At 40.5% G+C, this 21,661-nt stretch overlaps 1 protein-coding gene across 15 annotated transcripts in view; it reads right to left on the reverse strand.

Moving 5' to 3' along the window:
* The window catches only part of LCORL (ligand dependent nuclear receptor corepressor like), a 91,802-nt gene extending 72,531 nt beyond the window's left edge, over positions 1-19,271 (reverse strand). For 11 of the 15 annotated variants that reach the window (XR_010721413.1, XR_010721411.1, XR_010721412.1 and 8 more), the window contains exon 1: positions 8,331-8,537. Coding sequence is in view for 10 of the 15 variants with exons in the window: in XM_066185528.1 (XP_066041625.1) it covers positions 8,331-8,478 (148 nt within the window). In the remaining 5 variants the exon portion in view is untranslated. Of the gene's footprint in view, positions 1-1,804; positions 1,914-8,330; positions 8,538-10,505; positions 10,613-10,722; positions 10,784-18,613; positions 18,775-19,234 lie in introns of those variants that run through there. The other 4 variants (XM_066185523.1, XM_066185522.1, XM_066185524.1 and 1 more) reach the window with 4 other exon arrangements.
* Between the last annotated feature and the right edge of the window lie 2,390 nt (positions 19,272-21,661).

The raw sequence follows: 21,661 nt of genomic DNA on the forward strand, positions 1-21,661 counted from the left end.
ATTTGAAGAAGCTGGAAACTGTGGAAGGAGGAAGATAAATACTTAAAATCTGAAATTTTAGCATTTTAAAAATAAACTAGCAACATTTTACAAGAAAACACACTGAAAACCAGTAGTTTTTTCCCACTGAACAGCATTTTGAATATGAATAATCAATCCCCAGGTGCCACAAAAGCTACGGTGTCAAACTGGATACCAGGACTCTACTAGGTTATAGAGAAATTGAAAGCAAGGAACATAGTTAAAGAGGTCACAAATTCAGTGAGCCTTCATTTACCAACAAACTTAAAAAAAAATTAAAAACAGGGAAAAAATTATATCTAGTGACATTCACCCAACTCACACTCTTGCAATATAACACATGGTGCTATGGAGATAAAAGTCTGAATGGATGTTGATAACCAAACACAAGACCAGTAACTGAGATGCTAGAAGAACTTCGCCAAGAATAGGATGTTTATCTAAGAAGGGGTTAATCCAGCTTCTCAAGATACTACACAGGAACCTGGACTGTGCCAGAAGTGAAAACAAAAAAAACTCCTGACACGTGGCTCTTTGATCTGCAGAGTGACATGCTCCTGAACACACCCCATAAAAAGGAATTCAGCCTCAACAGCTCAATGCATTTCTGGATATTCAGAGTTCTCTGCTCTCTGCAGAGCCCTTCTGTGCCCTTACAGGCTCAAACAGATGAGCCACTACCATCCATCTTCCCTACTGTCTCCTCACTTCTTCCTGACTTCTTTATGCCTCTAGTGAGCAGAAGGATAAAGTGATAGATTAGCAGTGGAAAAAGAAGACATGTATCACATAACTTTATACCCCCAAACAAGGTTGTATTTGATTTCAGTTTTGTTCGGTTTCATGCTCTGTGGATTTTTTCCTAATGTATGGTTGGCCAAATTTAGAATGTCATCTAACTTTTCAGAAGTTTGATACTATACATGTGAACCACTCCAATTCAGTTCTGTTCCAACCTCTATTAATGTTCCAACTTATCAAAGTTCCCACCAAGCACACTGAAGAGAGCAAGGTTCAAGAATAACATAAAAGACAGTAGTTCTAACTGGGATGAAGAATTTTAAGTTAGGGAAGTCCATAAAGCTCTGCCTGACCTCTACACTTTACATAAACACACTGAAGTCTAAAGGTTAGAACAATACTTTGTTTGAAGCCCTGATACTTGAGTCATATTCAAGGAAAAGGGATCCATTGTAATCTTCCACTCAAAACAACCATATAATGTAGCTGAAAAATAAAAGGCAAGGGTCGAAAAGGGAAAGAGGTACTAATTTTTCCCATTTTAGCTGTAGGCAGTACAAGCCCCAGCTATTTGATAGTAGCTGGAATACTACTCAACAGCATACACTGATCTGATAAACTGATCAGCATTAACACATACCTATTATTCTCCTTACATAGCAAGGCAGTTCAGGAGACTCAACTAACAGAAAACCAACCCAGAGCAACAACAACAAAATTTACAGTAGGTCTCCCAGACTAACTTAAAACAGAAGGGCAGTTCACTGTTATACCACACAAGTTCTACTACAAAGGGAGAACAAGTGGAAAGATCTTATTGTTAGTGGTACTGTATTCTCTCTCATCAAGAGTCTTGTTGGTGAGGACACTCTCCAGCCAACTTACACACTTCAAACATCCAAAAATGTTGTTAAAATAAGCAGTTGCTAAAAATCAGAAGCCTTGTTCTCCCCAGTAAAGCTACTTACACTTGACTCAGGGGAAAAAACAGGTACACTGTAATACCGATTGGAAAACTGATCCAAGTTAAACTAGATCTGACCTTTTCTTTCCTCTTCTTCCTCCTGCCACGTTTCCCCTCCTGTTTTCTAGGTTAGTGATAAGCTAGATTAGTTTTATAGTCTAGTTTATTGAGCTGTTTAATAAATGAATGCTCGTACCAGTCAACATAAGTCTTGAAGGTAGGTAGTGAGTTCAGAAAGAAAAACAACAATACTGTGTTATGCATTAAAAAAAAGTCCCCTTAAAAGTTACCAACCTCAAGCATTAGAGTACACATTTACTAAATGCCAAATCAAGGGAATAACTAGGAGGGAGGTGCAGTGACTTTATTTGCACTGCTTCGGTTTACACAAGTTTCAGCTTAGGAAATTCTCAGAGCCTATAATGTAGAAAGACTATCAGAGTTTAATTTTCTCAGCTCTCTATCAGCACATAAAAAGTAAACAGCTACCATATAAGAACATACAATAAGAAAGTTCAAGCTATGCCTAGAAACACTGACAAAGATTACAGTAGTTCCTGGGACACTTAAAAATTGAACTGCTTCCACATACCAGTATCTGGACATAGGGAGCACCAAAAATAATCACAGGTTTTATCAACACTACTGAAGATATGTGTATCTGCCTGCATGTCCAGCAACACATTGTGTTCCATGTGCAAAGAATTCAAACCAAACACTGCATGCACGCCACACAATCCATGGATTAGTCTATGTAGCAGATACAGTTTCATCTTTCATAAAAATTACGCTCCACAGATCCTTACAATTGCAGGTTCTCAAGGCATCAGTGAACTAGCACTGCATCTACAGCTAAATACACAACTTCCTCCTTCTGTCTTTTCAACTAAATCACTGGGTGTCATTAATCTAACTTTTCTTACAGTGTTTTCACCACATAGAGATTTCTCTCAAGAGTTAATCATAACATAGCCCTTCAAAAACATATGAAAGCAGTGGGCAATTACTTCTTTCTGAGAGAAAAGCTGATGAGTTGAAGTGGATTGTGAGAGGATATGTAAAAGAAGCTAATTTAACACTACATATTTGAAACAAAGGTAGCCCAACACAAAATAAACCCCATGGGTTTTCTCTTACTTCAGTCTAAAGACAGTTAACGCAATCCAATACACCACAGCAACTTCCAATGACCTATATACACTCACTGACCATTTTTCCCGCTTTTGTTAACCTGATTTGTTCAGGACTAATTGGGATGGTACGTTTAGGACTGTGCTCCATTCCTGTCAGCTAAACCAATCCACTGGTTCCTTTCTGCTGTTACCCATGCTGCTTCTGCTGCAAATGCCCATTCCTATCCTTGTGCTAGCAGCAGGAGCCATCAGATTGTTTTTTCCTGCAAATCAGCCACCAGATTTTTTTCTGCAAATCCCTAACTCAGCAACAGCCAGTTGACCAGACAGTGAGTTAAAGCATATCAGATAGGTGTCCAGGCATCCTAGAAGCACGAACATGAAGTCAGAATTGCAATTACTCCATTCTAGTAACAGTTCCATGGGACTTAGCAATGCAAAACAGCATTTTACTGCATTCTTAAACAGTGGTTCACAGTAAGTGTTCAATGCTAACGCCCACTTGTACACCTGACTCTGTACTACTACTTTGAGCTACTCCCTTACATGATACCATCTTCCCTCATTGCATCAAAAACTGCCTGTGAACCTGTGCTGTGATTGAGATCTAGATTTAATTCCTGTTTTTCTTCCAACATTTGCAGTAACACAGAGATTACTTCCTTGATCTGCTTCTCACTGGAATTACACCAAGGGTTTCACACCACAGCTCAAAGCACAACAGATCCACAGGAACATCTTACACCAAGTGTTACTGTCCATCATATTGGATGATGGCACTATGGCCATAGCAGGCTTGTTGGTGTTGAAAGATGCTGGAGTGCCAAGGAAGCAAAAGAGTTCGAAGCAGGTATCATACTGAAGTCACTACTGCACGCAGTCTGTTAGTGGTCTGACAGGTGACAGAGCACTGAGCCAGCACAACAATCATTAGTAGATACAAGAACATTACAGATATGTAATAAAATAACTGGTTCTCCCACTAGTACAATAGCAACCATAGAAAATCACCCAAAGCCATAGTGATATTACAAAAAGAAAGTGACACTAACCGGCTGCACCATACTTACAGCCACATGGAAAGAGAGAACACTGCTGCAGATTGTAAAAATTAAGATATGAGGTATTTAATGCAGGAGTGTTGCAAGTGTGGAGATACAACCAAATGAAACAGCTATAAATCTTTTGTTTGGGGGGAATTCCTCTTCTTGGAATGTGCACTTTTGAGACAGCTTGTTCAAAAATAGTAAGTGGGAGAAGAAGTTCAAATACTAAAAAAAAAAGAAAAATTGAAAGTCCAGATCTATCAAAACAGAATTAGATGCACTAATGTATCCTAGTTTCGAAGGAAAAAAGTCTAAAAAAATCTAACAAGAGCAAAGGAGCATTTGTATTCTAGATTTCACAAGCATACAAAAATGGATTTTCACTTTGATCCAATTTCAGTTCTCATAAGAAAGCAATACCAAGGCTATTTCCTGTCAAATGTGTGCCCTTGAGCTGCAGCAGAGGAACAGTGGAACTTCTGCCCTTCCCCCAAACAGCAATGTATTTTCTGTAGAAAAAGCAGCACTAATATTTTAATCTTTCACTGAAAATGAAAAAAAAAATTACTTAGACACTGTTATATCTTCACCACACACTGCAGGGTCCTAGCAAGATTCCAACATCCATGGTTGGAATTACCTGGCACTTCCCATTAAAAAGCCTCATATTACTGCTCCAAACCTCACCCACAGGCTACTGTGGTAACACAGCAAAAAGCCCAACCCTGCGCTTGAAGCTTTCTTGCATCCCAGCCATTACCTGGTCTCTCCTCTGTGCCTATTCATGAAAGTAAGGGGAACTCAACATACTTGCCAACACTCTACCAATGAGGTTCAAACGAAATTGGGCAGTGGGATCAACTACTGCTTGAAAAGACCTGCATCAATCAAGGGTTTTTTTAAGGCTGATCACAAAGCTAGACTTACAGCTCCATACTGCCAAAGCTTCTCAATCCAATGGAACAAAATTTATCAGTTCACGTTACAAAGTTCTAATAAAAAGCACCAGAGAGCACTTTTAAATCCTTCTGACATTCACCTCTATAAAATACCTTGCAATTTAAACCACTACCGAACTCAGTTACTGGCCAACTCAGGTACTTCAATTCTCAGCTTTCTGGCACTCTTCTATGAATGCACAATTTAGAATTAGGGTATTTTGTGTTAATTATGCCACAAAGACTGCACCTAGGACAAAGCATCCCAGTGAGCACTGCTGGATGTACTTGTTAGCATGTACTATACAGCTGTAAGGACACCAACAGAACTGACATCTCCAGGTGCTTTTTAAGAGCATCTAGTTTTGAACTCTGATCGAGTCATGCAAGAGTTAGGAACAGCCAATAAGCACAAGTCTAAGCATCTCAGGAATGTCAGTGCTCAACATAACACACACAAGGATTTCCAGCTGAACAGACATTTTGTACAGAACACCTATTTCAAATTTCTGTTAATATATTCCATTCATTTACCATGTGAAGTCTTTTGTACCTTCAAGTATGTTTAGATACCAAATAAACAGATTTTCAGTCATGTCAGTGAAATTTTATCATTGTTTTTCTTTTCAAATTCTTCAAGTGTTTGAACATTTTGACATGAGACTTTAAATTATATTCTGCAGGTCACAAATTAACGTATTAGGCTGGCAAACCCCAAGATTTTACAAATATGCACGGCTTTAGAGTTAAGTCTGCAACCAGGCTTTGATCGACCAAGAATTCAGCAACTGAGCCCTTCAAGCAGAAGTCCCTAACCATCACTAGCCCTCCACTGAATATTATTTCAGTGCCACTGTTGTAAATACGAGCAGTGCTCACTGTGACCCTCAACCACTGCCTTGGAGGTGTTATCTCTGGCTCAGTTTACCACTTCTATAAGGAAAGTAGATGAGGAATCTTTGACAGACCAATGATTTCAAAGTAGTATAAATTAAATGATTAATTATACTACAGAAGTGCAGATATCGAATTTAGTATCAATACAGTAAATGACACAAGACATCAAAATAAAATTGTTCATCCAAAAAGTTCAAGAATTGAGGGACTACTGCCTTACCACATTGTTATTTTTCACTTTACTACAAACCTACGATTCTTGAGAAGACTGCCAAATCCATCATACTCACCACTCCTTGCTCCACCATGTTGCCATTTCAGCCATCAACCCAGCCATTCAGACCTTTCAGTTAACACTAACTTTGTTACTCTCCAAATCCTTAGGAATACTTCAGCAAGCAAGAACAACAAACCATTCTTGCTTTAGAAGTTATTTTTAGCTATCGTAGGAGGTTATTTTACAGAATTTTATGCAACAGAATTTCAAAGGAGTAAAGGGGAAAAAAAAACCCACAAGCAAAAATCCCCAGCCCAAACCTGCTAAGTGTACTCTACCTTCATTATCCTGACTACTCACTTTCTTGCCACTTTGTTTACACTCTCTCTCTGATAAGAGCAGCTCAACAGGCCTGCCAGGTAACAGTTCTTAACCGAGATAGCTCTTGACTAACTATTAAACCATAACCTATGTCCTTTCTCCTTAGCAGTTGCTAATAATTTCAGGGCTCCTTTCTATTGTCATGAATATACAAAGAAATCATACCCTTAACTTTTATTCTAAATAAGACAAAGCTGAATGTGAAGCACCACCACAGTGCAACCCGTGTAAAATGTAAGTAATTACATGACAGTTTTGCACTTTGCAATTCTCAGTGAAAGGCCAACCTAAAAAGCAACTCTGAAGAAGTTCCCTAAACCCACGAGATCTGCCCAGCAGAGGATTCAACTTATTGTATTTCTTTACACTCCTTCTCAGTGTGGGTTGTGCTGTGCAACTGTTTCTCAAACACATCCGACAGTATACAATTATTGCGGAAGGTTCCACCAGTCACCTACTGACAAACAGACTTCTGGGACTTTAGTTTAAACCTTTAAGTGAAATGCCATGAAATAACGGGCAACCACAGAAAGTGCCACTTGTGAGAGATACCCATCCTCAGATTTAACACCTTATCACAGCATCTATGCCAATAAACTGGCTCTCCAATATATTCTAATTAAACTGCTTTCTTTCTATTAGAAGCGTTATAGTGTAGTAGTGCTCAGAAAACACTATTTTCTAAACAATACTATAACTTGGAGGAATAAAAAAACACTGCAAGCATACACAGGCATGCTAACATACACACAGGTGTTATAACAGGTGTTTACAAGTGGTATTGGGGCAACCCGGCAAGATCAAGAAGCTTGCTCCTATGAAGCAGTTCCCAGGTTACTGAAAAATGTAAAAAATCCGCGAACTCGGCGAGCGCTAATTGCCTGTGAATACAGGTACACCAGCTTGCTAGGTATTCACTTCTTTGCTCTTGTCTCAAGCGCCCGCAGAAACACTGAATGAAGCGCCGCTCACCCGCCCAGCCACACTAGACGTGTTTCCCCGCTCAGCCATCGGGGAGGATCGGCACTGACTCTAACACTCGACTTGAAGATCAAGGATTCTATTTCCCCAAGAAAGAAAACGTCTGTTGAAACAATAGAGATAAGCAGTTCCTGGCCTCAGTGTACACACCCCACCTTCCCAAAACAAACAAACAAACAAAACCCCGAAGCGCCCGCCGCCCCGAGGCGGCACACGTGCCGAATGCCAGCGCTTACAGGGACGGGGGCCGGGGCCGAGAGGGGAGGCTGTCTTTGCCTGGGCGGAGCGCAGCGGGAGCAGCCCCGGTCCCGGGGCTCCTCCAGGCGGGAACGCCGCCGGTGCCCGCGCGCTCCCGCCAGCCGGACACGCGCGGGGGATTCACGTGACCTGGGAAACCTCCCGGCACGAGAGCCACCGGGGCAGCCCCGGGATCGGGAAGGGGGGGGGGGGGGGGGAAGAGCTGCCGTCGCCATGACAACTTCCAGGGGGAGGGAAAACTTCAAATCCCAACCGTCAGTGCAGGAGCGGCTCCCTCTTAAAGGCGCACGCACACACAGACACATACACAGAGGCGGGCTCCCTTCCCCCCTCCGCCCCCCAGGCAGTGGCGATGGAGGAGGAGAGGAGGGGGGCAGCCACCGGCGCTCACCGCGCGAACGACGAGGAGCCGAGACAAAAGGACCCGAGCCGAGAAAGGGTCTCGGTGGGCGGTGACGGGAGGGACCCAGCGGCCCCAGGCAAAGCCGTAACACCCACCCTCTGCTGCCCGGAGGCGGCTTAGGACCTTCGCTTTCCCCTACAGACCCCGTCTCCGCTCCCGCCCTCCAAGAAAGCCGCTAGAGCCGCTCCTCCATCCCCGTCCCCCCCCTCCGCCCACCCGACAGACCTGGGCTCGGAGAGCCTCGCCCGCCCCGCTGCCCATTCCCCTCTCAGACCCCACTCGCCGCCCCGTCCGTCGCCCCTCGGTCCCCCCCGCTGCAAGCCGGGACACGCCGCCGCCCCCTCTCTTACCCACACAGTGCATGAGCCGGTGCCGCCAGGAGTCGAGTTCTCGGCGGACTCCCCTACGCTCCGCCGTGCAGCGGGGGCTCCGGCACTGGGAGGCGGCGGCAGGAGGAGCGGGAGCCGCGGCGGCCATTCCTTCTGTTCCCTTTTCCATCTGCCTCTGACCTCACGCCCGCTCATTTACATACGAGCGCGCGCTCCCCCGGCTCCTCTCCCTCCCCCCCACCCCCCTTTGCCTCGTCGAGCGCGCGCCCGAGGCCCCCCTTCCCCCCCCGCAGCATCCGGCGCGGGGAGCGCGCGCGCCGCCTGGCGGGGTAACTGACGCGCGTCCCCACTCCCCGCTGTTCCCCCGCCCCTCCGCGCCCGGGCCCCGGTTCTCCCTCACAGACCGCGGGCCGGGCCGAGAACCGGGCCGAGAACCGACAACCCTTCCCTGCCCGCCGCTGCCCCGCTGCCCATCGATTTCCCCCGGCCTACAGCTCCCGCAGGGCAGCGCGCCACCTGCTCTGGCCCGGCCAGGACAGGCGGCAGCAAGGCACGCCGGGAGCTGTAGTTCCTGAGGGAGGGGAGCGGCACCACCCCCGAGGTTTCTTCTGGGGTGGGCAGCGCAGCGGGCCCTACCAGCGGCCCCAGTGCCCCGCGTTTCACAGTGCCGGGCTCAGAGCTCCTCAAAAACCGCCGCGGGTCTCGCCTTCATCCCACCATCTGTCCTGGGCGCTGGTTGGAGCGGGGCTCCTGGCTCAGGTGCCTCGCCGGCTTTTGCAGCCCCTCGCCCGCACCTGCCCCGGGGAGGCCGCCAGCTCGGCCCCCTCAGCCGCTGCCACCGCCGCGCGGGCGCGGCTGTCACACAGCGCTGCGCCTTCCGAGCCAGCTCGACAGGCTCACTCCGTAGGGAGATTTTCAGAGTTTTCTGAACTAATGCCCAGTTCACCAGCAGCAGTTTTCAACGGCTTCGCTTTCAGTCCAGTTTTAATGGGGCTGTTGGTCATGGAGAGCCGGACAGGGAGGTATGCTGGGGACTGGCGTCACACAGTGTTATCTCCCACCACCCTTTTGGAAAAGGCTAGCGTGAAAACTAGGAGCCAAATCAGTTCAGTATCTGGAAGCACGCCTGAGAAGGCTTACTATCAACCTACAAACTGAAGTCAGATTAAGGTAACTGCAAGAAAGTTAACACACAAACGTCAGATTGGATTACTTGGAGCATTTGACAACCACTTGGACGGGCGGTTGCGCTGCTCTGCACAGTCACCCTCGTGTTGTGCCTCCAGCACAAGACACATACCCCTCCGCACCAGTCTAATGTGGCAATCGCTGTCCGTGTCTTGCAAGAGAGCAATTAGCAATCTTTAATTCCCTAGACAGAAGAATCAAGATCTGCAGTTTTCTCAGATCCTGGTGTGTCTTGGACTGCCTTCTCCTCCCCCATGCTCTCCTTCTCATCTTTGTAAGCAGTGTCACTTCAGCAAGAAATTACATTTTTTGTGCTTATTTGGAGGTTGTAATAGAAAACAGGATTTAATAAAGCCATAGAAAAGACAGGGCACCATTGCTTCTCCCCTTACTCCCCTATATGGGTTGAAGGTGCAAGGCTGGAAGAACCAAATCACTCTATCCATACCCAGTTTCTTGTTCCAGAGTATGAGCAGAGTAACAGCAGCAACAGTGTGTCAAAACTGCAGATCTTCAAGTCTGAACAATGAAGGGGAAGTTATTCCCCACTCATTCATCCCTCTGCGTATCTGTATAGACTGTCAGAAGCAAGGCAATGTAGGAGTTTGAGCCCTTACCACCTTTTTAGTGGAGCCTTTCAGGAGAACGGTAAGACTGGAAGTGCAGGTGTAAAGGCAGCCTGTTGCTTCCTCTAACTTTCATCATGATAGCCAGCAATAAATAAGCAGCAACTTATCAGTCTCCTTCTTCACCCCACATCTGTTGCAGGTACCTTGGGTCACATACTGGCCTTCCAAACAGCAACAGAAATTTTCAGTCTTACCTCACAGAAATGGCAAAACCCAAGGTAACTCAGAGAAGGCAAACCCCACACAAATTAAAATGTAACCTTATTTGGATAATGCATCAGTTTCAAACTCATAGTACCTTTCTTGTATTTTTTGTTTTTGCCATAAGACTGGTTAAAAAAAAAATCTGTAGTGAATTTGCTTCTACTGCAAACCTTACCTGATGGATATTTCCTTCTGAACTTCATAAAGATGTTCTTTTTTTATGGGTGAAGGACACATTCAGGGATTGCTTGTAGAGGTCCATGAAGTTCAGTTCTGTTTCCACTGGAACAAACAAAACTTTGAAAACAGATGGCAGATCACATAATTTTTTTGTAAAGAAATTTCATAAAAATAAACTTTGTTACTTCTGTAAAACAGCTAATTGAGCTTACTGAATTCAGAACAGAAGAATTTTAAATGAATGGTGTTTAACTGAATCCCTGAGCTTATGTAACGTAAATCAGTTTCATTAGGACAAATGTCCCACATCTGAAGAGTTTTATTTTCAGGTTTCTATGATTAAATAAAGAGTATGGAAGGAACTACACCCCCCTCTCATTTTGTGAAATTAACATAATTTTTGTTGCAGTTTCAAGGTTTCTCCAGTTTGAGAGATTTCTCCAGGCATGAAAAGAAAAAGCAACAAAACTAAAAATCTTGGTGGACAGATTTCAGAGAGAAGGAGAATAAAAAGACAGCATTTTCAACTGAATTTTTATAGTTGTCTAGGTTTTGAACTCTTAGTTCTTCTGAAAATACTGTCTAGAAATCAGATATACTGTAGAGATTAGTTTTGCACCACTCCCTGCCTTGGAGATGTTTTATTTTTCCAAACAAAACTGAACCAGGTAAGCCAAGGATCCTCCTTCATCAAACCTTCAGGGATGATATTTTTACAGTAATGGCACAGGTTTTTCTTCTCCATGAAAATGACTTTCCAGCCAAGAGATTACTTCTTATGTGGATTTGTACTTGATTTTATAGAAACATTTTCAGTTTTCCGAACAAGGGTTGGATCAAAACTCCAAGGCTGATTGAGGGCAGAAGCTGAAGCAGTGAGGGGTAGTTTCAATTTGGTTAATTTTAGCTGCCTGTCCTAGCTAATTTTTATGGGATCAGAGTGCCAGTTACCTAGAAATGGCTCTGGAGACAAATTCTGGTACAATATTTTTGAAGTTACAAGAACTATTACGGCTGTTCTTCCTGTATGTTTTATCTCATATTAATTTGGGGGTAAAGAGAAATTAGAACACTCAGAGATGCTTACAGTTTGATACCAAAACCCCATCAAAATCTGACATTTTGAATTATTTTTTTAACACATTGGGGAGATTTAACTATCTTACTGAAACATTGCAAAATTGTTCATCACCAGAACCTCTTTATAATTAGTCCCCAAAGGTGAATTTCACTCCTGTACAGACAGCTTTGCATGGGTCTTTGTCACATAAGTGCTGCTTTATGGAAACTGGGGGCAATGATGAAGTGTAATTAAAACAGTCTAACCTGAACAGTCAAAACCTTGTAGCAAGCCTCCTGCAGATGCAATCAGTGGTGAGCTACTCTCTCACATGAATACAATTTGTAAACCTTGAAATTTTCAGCATCTTGGTAAAACGAAGGGTTAAATGATGAATTGTGTGATAGTTTTATGAATTAATACTGCACGTAATCATTGATACTTGAAAGATATACTGCAACAGAACATAGAAGGGTGGAAATAATGACACTAGAGGATATTTCACCATAAACACTAACATGATCATTCTTTTTTCTTCAGCAGAGGCAGCTGGCCCACCAGCTGTAGAGCAGTACAGAAAGGATGCTGTGAGAGAGGCCATTATCTATCACTTCCGTGTCTGTGGTGGCAAGCAGCACGGCCCAGGTAAAAAGATTATCACTAATCTAGTAGTTTAGACTTGGAATTTGACTTCAACCTCAACCAGTGTGAAGATTAAAAAAAAATGTTCATAATCCAGATGTTGCTGATATTTGGGTTAGGGGCCCTGTGAGTCTTGAAAGTTAAACTCTAGACATTTCCTTGCATTATCATCAGTTCTAAATGAAAAAGAAGGGAAATGAAGGGAAAGTGAAAGAACAAACTCTAATAGGAGCAATTGGAAAAGTTTCCATTTCACATGCAAGTGGAAGAATGAGTTTTTTAACAAAGCAGAAAAGTCAGGCAACTATGGGTCTTCTCCTCATTAACTTTTGGATCACCAGGAAGAAGTATGATTTGTAAGCATTCCAGGTTGACATCTTTTATATCTCTGTGGTCATATAAAATTCAAAATAGTTTACAAATGATGATGGGTGGAGAGACTATAATTCAATATCAAGTATCTTACAGATGAAGAAAGAAATTATCTGTTTATGTCTGAAATTTCAGGGTATGTAGAATATTGTGTGTTGGAAGGGATCCATATGGATCATTGTGTCCAACTCTCGGCCCTGCACAGGAAGACCCCCAAAATCACATCACACATATCAGTTATATCTCAGGATACATATTTAGTGTTCAATGATGGTGCATTTCAGTAGGGTATACGATTAAAAATACTGCTGTCTCCTAATTATAAGGTCTGCTTTTGTGATTCTCATTGGCATTAGCTGATTCCACTGCCTGTATTTCTATTCTTGTTATTGACCTAATTCTAAGTACATGAAACATGATTGTTTCAGGCAGATGACCATTTTTTACAAACATTTTTGTGCTTTGTATAGGAAGGTAAAAATAGGAATATGATTCTTATGTTCTAGCAGTAGGGCTCTTCAATCTGTGAGCATCTGACTAGGTGAAACAAAGTTTGTATCTGAGCAGATGTACTCTTATCACATCATCTAATTAGTTTAGGGAAAAGCACTAAGCTTTTCAAGAACACCAATATTCTTCCTGTCCTGTCTACTTATATCAGCTAGTTTAGTTAAATAGAGATGTCACTTCCATGTATCAAACTAGCCTTGTTTGTAGCAAGCAGGCATTATAATGAAACTCTACAGGAAATGTTTATAAAATAGATGCACTTGGTTTTATGTGGATAACTAAAACATGAATAGAGCTCTCCATTAGGTACCATTTTAGAATATACAGTGAAATTTTCATAGGTTATTTTCAGGTCTTTGTTTATTGTTACTGGTTGGAGACTAATGATCTTGTGATACAGGGGCCAAAGGGCCATGATCTCATCATATGCATGTACTGCTGCACAAGAGAACAGAGCTATGGAGGCTGCATTGTATTTAGACAAACTCTTAGAGCTAGAAAAACAATCCCACAACTTTTATGGCAAGCTGAGAACACTTGATCATAGTAAAATCATGTTACTTTATAAAATCCTTCCTCATAGCAGAGCCATGTTTCAGTAAGGTTGGAAAAATTGGGACTTTAAACAACACAGGCTTGTAAGGTGAAAAAAAATATTAATGTGCAACTATATGAAAGACTCCATGGTGTTATAGTATAAATAACAAGTAGAAGAGAAACTTTTGTTTGGTACTAATTTAAAACATTTATTATTCTCAAAGTGTTCTTATGAGGATGATGTATCTTGTTTCAGTACTAGTCTGGCAGAAAAAGGTGTGTTAGTGAAAGCAGTCAGCTTGAAATGCCAGAAAATAACAAATTACTGTAGATTAGACTGCTGTTTTAACATGTCATTATTTGACTATTAAAGTAAATTTTGGAGGGAAGGTAAAATCTGATATATACTTCTAAGTGATGTCTCTATAGCACTATCTATCAAATATGGCTGTTTTGCCTTCCATTTAAACCGTTATCCTATGTTCCACACAGCCGAGTAATGTCACTCACTCTCTCTAAAGTTTCCCATGTGGCCAAGTAATTTAAGTGTGCCATCACCAGAGCAACTCTGCAGCTGAAAATATACTGCTATTAAACCCAGAGAGAATAGATCACTAATTGCAGCTTAATATTAGAGATGGACATGAAATACTGAGCCAGCCATCAGAGAATGCACTGGTAATCCAAACTTGTGTTATAATTGAAAAGACAACTGTTTATGTCTTCATGAATGACTTTTTCAATTACAGTAGCTAAGAACTTGCTAAAGCTAAGAAAGACAAGGATTGCTACTTCTGTTGCAGTCTACAGGTTTATTATTATTTAAGCTAAGAAATAAGTTTTTTCCCCAAAACCTACCCTTCCTTGCATGTAATGTCACACTGGGTATGTTTCCCTGTGTGAAAGTTGAACCAACAGAGCATGTGACAAGATACAGCTTGTGTGGAGCATCACAGGTGGTGATGGAATCCCTGGAGGATTGCAATATAAATGAAGGATTGTATAAGCAACACCCAGTTCTCAAGCTGGCTTCTCCGTAAGGGCCATTGCCCAGGAAGCAGAGCATAGGGTATCACCTCCTATATCTCTACCATCTCCCCAGGGGTGTGAGTCAGTGATGAGGAAGGTGTATGCATGTAGCAGGTTTTTGGGTTTGCTGCAGAAATTCATGTTTTGGAGTCCTTTGCACCTCCTTCTAGCTGAAGTTTCCAGAATAGGCTGCAATTTTATAATCAACCTAACCAACATCCACCATGAGTGGTAGTCACTTGGGTAAGGCAGTTTATTTCCTGTAACATCACTTACAGAATTATTGCCTCTTGAAGTAGAACTATTCATGATTTGACTTAGAACAACTATTTTTATTACATCTTTAGGCTTCATCTTATCAATTTTATATATAACCTTTCTTTTAGCTCAATTGCATGTGGTTTAGGTTATGTTCTGAATCCCCCACTGATCTCCCCTTTCCCTCTTTTTCTACCAATTCTGTATCTTCATTTTCAAGCTGAACTCCTTGAATTTAAAAAAAAGTAAAAGAAAAAGAAGGAATATTGTGTATGAAATTCACTATCCTTTTAGCAAAACAGGGAGAGTAGAATGATTTCTCAAACTCAAAATAAGCTAAAAAAAAAGGACCTGGTTATTACTGAAATGCACCTCTTTCAGTAGCTAGATCAGTCTTGTGGTGTTTAGTTTGCTGTGACCTTAGATTTCTTCACATAATTGCATTCTTGAAATATTTGGATTTTTGTCTGCTGGTTCTCAATAAGTATCTTTTCATGTTGTTATAATCAGTCACAGTAGTGTTGCAGATGTACTGAAAATAACATTTCTATTTTGTAAAGGCAGTTAATTCAACATAACCAAGATGTTCTCTTATTTTCCCTTTTTTCATACTGAGATTTTAAAATCAAACATGGATTTGTTTTTGCTTGTGTTACTTCTCAAGGGGTTTGTTTTTTAAAATTTATTATTTTCTTACTTCTTACATTTACCATTTTCACATTAATTTTAAAGACTGTTTTTGTATTATGCTAATTCAAACAAAGTAACAGAACAACTATAGATTCATATTAAGTATTCCTTTTTAGGACTACATTAAATAATCCCCTCAGCTAATAACAAATGAAGTCACAGTAGGCTGAGTATGACAAACTGAACAGCTCCTCATTGGATTCCTGCTGAGAAAAGTAGACAGCAGAGATGATCTACTGCAGATCATCATGAGAAAAAGTGATATTTCTGTTGTCCTTTCCCATAATTTGATCATCCTTGAAAAAACCTATTTCAAGTATTCATGGATTGAGATGCAAAGAGAAGTAACCCTTTCCTTCTCTATCTTAGGCAAGGCAACTTCCCCATAAACATTTTGAGGGTTTCTTCCCTTTCCTCCTCTTGTTTAAAATTTAGGTGTTTAATTTCCCACCATTTGCCATGAAGGATGTTTTCACAGCTAGATATCTATATTCCCTGGCAATACTTCTCCACAGTGCAGAGCAAGCTTGCTGAGAAGCTGGTGTGCGGCACTTCAAGGCAATGCTGGGATCCCTCTCCTTCAAGTTTGGGCCCATTGCCACAGTGATTCAGATCTGTTCCTTCTCCATCCATTCTCTATAGTGTATTACATTCCATTTTGCATTTTCTTCTTGCCTTTCTGCTTAGGGTTGAATCAAGGTATGTTTTCAACATTTTCTGCACTTAAATGTTTACAGTTTCTTTCAAAAGAAAGCCAAGAGGCCCCTGTTTTCTGGTTCTAGAGTCTTGGGCTTGAAGAAATAACAGAATTTGTAATGCTAGTGTTACAGCTGACAATGTTTTGTTCTTTAGGCAGAAACTCTATCCTAACTGTAGTGCTTTACTGTTAAAAATTAACCACTTAAATATTACGCAAATATATTTACAAGGCTGTACCATCACTTCATTAGATTTGGCTGACAAGGTTTCAAGTGAGTATTTCTCATACCCTTGTAATAAGCCTTTTTAGATTACTTCTCATATTCTTAGCCTTTTATGCATTCTCACAATCAGCTTTTTCTCAGCATTTATCAGTCAGGTTTCACTGCCTTAATACAGCTTCCAGTGAGATACTCCATGAGACTGGAGAGTCAAAGTAAGTGCTCAGAATGTCTTAAGCCAACGGCATTTGTTGCTGATAATTTAAGTGGACTCTGGTCTTTCATTATTACATCTACAAGTGTATGAAACTGGAAGAGATTTAACAGAAAACTCATTGTAGAAATTGCATAAGCTTTTAAAATCTAAAGCAATTTTGATCTCAAATTCTGTGCCCAGTGAAAGGATAACAGTAACAAGTTTCCTACCTCTGTGCAGTTAGGAAGTGTTTCTTAAACAGGCCAATTCTCATCCTGCTGTTTCTTATCTCTGCAGAACTGAATACAATCATAGCATCCTGAGTTTTTTGGGTTTTTTTTTTTTTTTTTTTTTTTTTGTGTTTTGTTTTGTTTTTGGGGTTTTTTTTGGTTTGGGGTTTTTTTTTTTTTTTTTTGTTTTTTTTTTTTTTTTCCCCCCCCCCAGGACAACACTCTCCGGTTATTTTCAGCTTCACAAAGCAGTTGATTAGAACAGCCATACTTTCTCTTGTTAAAGATATCTAAGAGGACTGTGATTAATGTTTAAAGAGCTCCATGTGTACCCAATTATGAAACCAATTAATTTAGTCAAAGACTAGATTAACTGCCATCTGTGGCCTGATTGTTTCTTAAATTTGAGTACTTCTGATCAAAGTTGTCATAAACAGTCTTACACAGCATGTGACAGATCAATGTCATCCAAGGATGTCTCGATATGAAGAGAGTTCATCATTAAGTGTTCAATGTTATTACACAAATTCTATCACCATTCTTTACGGCATATATTGTTTGGGATACATTTTATTTGTTTCACTAGAAGTGAAACCTTGGAGCTTACTAATAAAATAATGCTGCTGTTGCTTATGTTATAGATAATACAAGAACCATGTCAAGGATGAGATGATAAACATACACACAATAGAGGACAAAAACCAAGGGGAAGGCATGAAAGAAAGCAATCTGGTGAAGAAAATGAAGCAGAAACTTAGATTGGCCCTCATGATAAGACCTTGCATGGATATACAGCTGGTCACCAAACAGGCCACGCACCTATACAGCTATTTGATTTTGCTTTTCTCCTTTACTCTTCACAGTGACCCTTCATACAGTATATGATGTTTAGCTGTTCTGTCCAACTTGGGAATTGGCTATACCATCCACATCTAGAATTTACTCTGGGAAGCACATCTGTGCTCTAACTAGAGCTGAGAAAATGAGGTAGTAGGTTTATCTAAAGATAGAAACTTAAAAAGTGGTAGAGATTGTAGACATGGGAAGATGGTCGCCCTTTTGATCATCTGGGTAGATATTTCCTCTTAGTTAGAGTTATTCAGCCAAGCAATAACATGCCATGGAGCAGAGAAATGCATGTAAAACAAATCCTTCCGAACCGGTATGCTTCCTTTTAATGCCAGCTTGCAACACTGAAAACAACAAAAATACCTTAAAGGTGAAGAAAAAATACAATTCCGTGTAGAATCCAGCTCACCTACACACAGACTTTTCTCTCTCAGAAACAAAGCCACATATATATATATATATATATATATATATATACACCACACACACACAAATATCCCTATGTACACATACAAAACCCAGTAGCAATTCCTTGTCATGAAAGCAAATCTCAGGATGAAAATTGAAGTCAAAAGAAAGAAATATTTAAATATATTCTTACATATTTTTCTTCCTTCAAATAACATAGACAAAAATTAGACGAGAATAAGTGGGGTTATACCAGTGCAGCAAAAGTATGCAAAGAAAAGGGTCATTATGACAGTTTCTCCTGCTGCCTATTGAGAAGAAATACAGCTTCTTTGTATAAGTGATAGGCAAGAGTAGCTAGAGAAAGAGGTTGTAAGGAAATCCTCTTGGTACAATACAAACCTCTAAGCTCCATAAGCTTCTTGAAGTTTCATTTTGGAGAGCTTTCTTTTAATTTTGGTATAGCTTGCTTAAGAAATGATGACTTAGAAATCTTCTTTTCTCAAAATATTAAGTGATCTGGTAGTCCCTCTTGCATCTTCCGCTGAGGAGGAGTGGGGATCCTGGAGTTTATGGAAAGGTTGTTTGAAGATCTGCTCACTTGCCTCTAACATAACTAATGCTCCTATCTCCAGCACATACTGTGGGCTTTTAGACAGTATCAGCAGATTTATTATTAAAAGAACCTCCAACAAACAACAAAACAATGAAGCAAACCCAAAACAGAATAAAAAGCTCCCACTATAATATACCATCTTCAGAAGAATCAGAGCTAAAAATTACCTCCAATGAAACCAACACATCTCTAATCAAAATCTCTTTCCTTTTCTTTCCTTTCTTCTAAAAAAGATGCATTTCAGATTAGAAAATAGAACACTGAGGCTATTTTTATCTAACCCGATTACCCAAGCTTAGAGCTATAACCAGGCCTAATATGATAGTCAATTGAACTTTTTGTACATAGCTTACTCTGTGTCATGCTTTGTTAATAAATCTATAACTGGGTACAGAAAGAACAGCTACCTCTCTCTGCTGCTCTGGGTCTTGCACTCTGCTCAGGTGAAGTCCATAGGCAGAAGGGGCAAATTCCTCTGGGACCAGTTAACAACATTCACCTGGAAGAAGGTACCAGTGTGAAATAATAGGATTATTGCAATAAGTGATTTCTTTGCTACTTGATGAGAAATACTCTTGCCTTTTTGGGAGGGTGAGAAAGAATCTGAGGAAGAGGACATGGAATTTCTGCAGGAAATCAATTTGTAGAAGAGTTTGGGTTAAGTTGCAGTAGCATTAATACTCAAATAGTGAAGCCTTAGAAGGAATAGAAAGAATTTTTCTTTGTTGAAGCATTAGTACTTAGTTTGGGGAATTTCTGAGTAAGAAAAATTAACTTCAAGGGAAGTTGTAGCCTCTAGGGGCTTAGCAGATAGGAGAGATTTGTTCTCAGACTAATTTTTAAAGTTTCAATATTTCTGGATTTGTACTTGTTGCAGATACAGTTTGTTCTACTTTTTAGGGATTATAAATCTTTCATATCTTTGGGTGACTTTATCTTTAAGAAAAGGGGAAACTGAGCTAATGTCAAGCTTCCGGCTGAAATTGGGGGGTTTTTTTGTATAACTTAAAGACTTGGTCCTGCCAGAATGTTGATGTGGACAAGTGTTTGCTCTTCCAATAATTCCATCCTAACTTACTTGACTGCAGGTAAAAAAATAATTATCTTTGTGTTCTTATTTCGTTGCTTAGCTCTATATCTGCAAAATAATTCTTTATTTTGTCATCCTTTAACAATTTTTGTCATTTTTACCAAAGTGAATGTTTAGGAAAGCTTTGTTTAAACTATACAAGACTGAAGCTACATATGGTATCTTTTCTTCTGGAGAAAAGCGTGATAATAAACTTGAAATATAACAGGCACAGGGATAGCTCCCTACCCCTGAAATGAAATGCAGTGAGTACTTAACAACCTGAACAACAACTTTTAGAGAGCAAAGATCAAACTATGGATTAATAGGTGCCCTTGCTGATGCTGTAACTGTTGTAACTATATCTGTCTCAGTTCTGGTGTGAGCAGAACAAACTACATTTATGGAAACTTGGGAGTTTTTCAGAACAGCTAACAATGTTGTTTCTACTTTTTATGATGTTTTGGAGAATGTTTAGTAAACACAAATGTGTGGAAGTGTTTTTGTATGAATTTAGCAAATATAAAGCATTCCATGCTGAATGATCATTTTCAGAAATAAATGTCCGGTTATTTACAATGAGCAGTAGGATTTTAGGAATGCTAGCTCATGTTTTCGTATTTATTGTGGTTTTTAAAATATGCTGTTATAATATCAACTGTATGCATTTACAGTTCTTTAAAAAATAACATTTTAATTAAACTGCACTGAAATCATGTCATTCTAAATATTTACTCAGAAAGCTTCTCACTGGGGTGAGGGACAGGAAACATATAAATTGGACAATTATTGTTGGAATTACTGCAAACCTAACAACCATATCTGTTTAGCAATAGAGGTAAGAAATGGTGCAAATTGTTATAATATGAAGGAAAACAAAAAGCAAAAGGGAAATGAAATTTTTTTGTATAAATAGGCTATTGCTTAGAAACATATCAAGCTCAAATGACAAAAATCAAACAGATTTCTAAATAAAGTTCAAACTGGTGTGACAGCATTGAAAAAAGCTAACAAAATTAGCATGAATAGAATTTACTCAGCTGCATTTCACTTCCCTTAACCTGAATACTTTATTTCCATGCTTCTGTGTAGAATTATAAAATGGAGTCTATGTAAAGATATAGTTATCAGTTATACCAGAGTATGGCTCTAATTCAGGAAAGCACTTAAGTAGGTGATTAACTTCAAGCATCCACTTACCCACTTTCCTAATTATGAACTTAAGTGCATACCAAAAGTTCTTTCCTGCACTGGTTTCATGCTATGCCTGCTGACCGCAGAGAGCTCAGCGCTATCTGAGCCATTCTGAAAGGACCGTGCCCAGGGGCTGGAAATGGTCTGTAAGCACAGCTGGGTGAGTTCACTGACTGGCTTCCAGCGCTCAAGCTGTCTTGGTAAAGCCTAATGTGTTATGCAGCTTGCAGTATATATGCTTCTTCCTGTTCATCTCCTCTATTTTTCCAATACACTGCTATTCTTTTTGGAGGGAGAGTACTACTAGACCTCAAAATTACTTGACTTCCTTTGCTTCTTTTCCTTTTAATGAGTATGTGTGTCCAGACACTTGTTTTTGTGCATGTCCTGTTTGGAGTTTTCCTATGTTCTGCCTTAGTCTGGCAGCAATCTGGGAACCATTTCTTTACCAAATCCTCTAAGCAGCTTCATCTGGGAGGTATTCTCAGACCATACCTAATACTTACTACAGGATTAGGCCCCTGACAAAATGCAGTTGTGATGTTTTCTAAATCAGTGTTAGGAATCACTT

Source organism: Chamaea fasciata, unplaced genomic scaffold (genome assembly GCF_029207755.1).
Source record: "Chamaea fasciata isolate MVZ Bird 193981 ecotype frontalis unplaced genomic scaffold, bChaFas1.0.hap1 SCAF_6, whole genome shotgun sequence".
Lineage (NCBI taxonomy): Eukaryota > Metazoa > Chordata > Aves > Passeriformes > Sylviidae > Chamaea > Chamaea fasciata.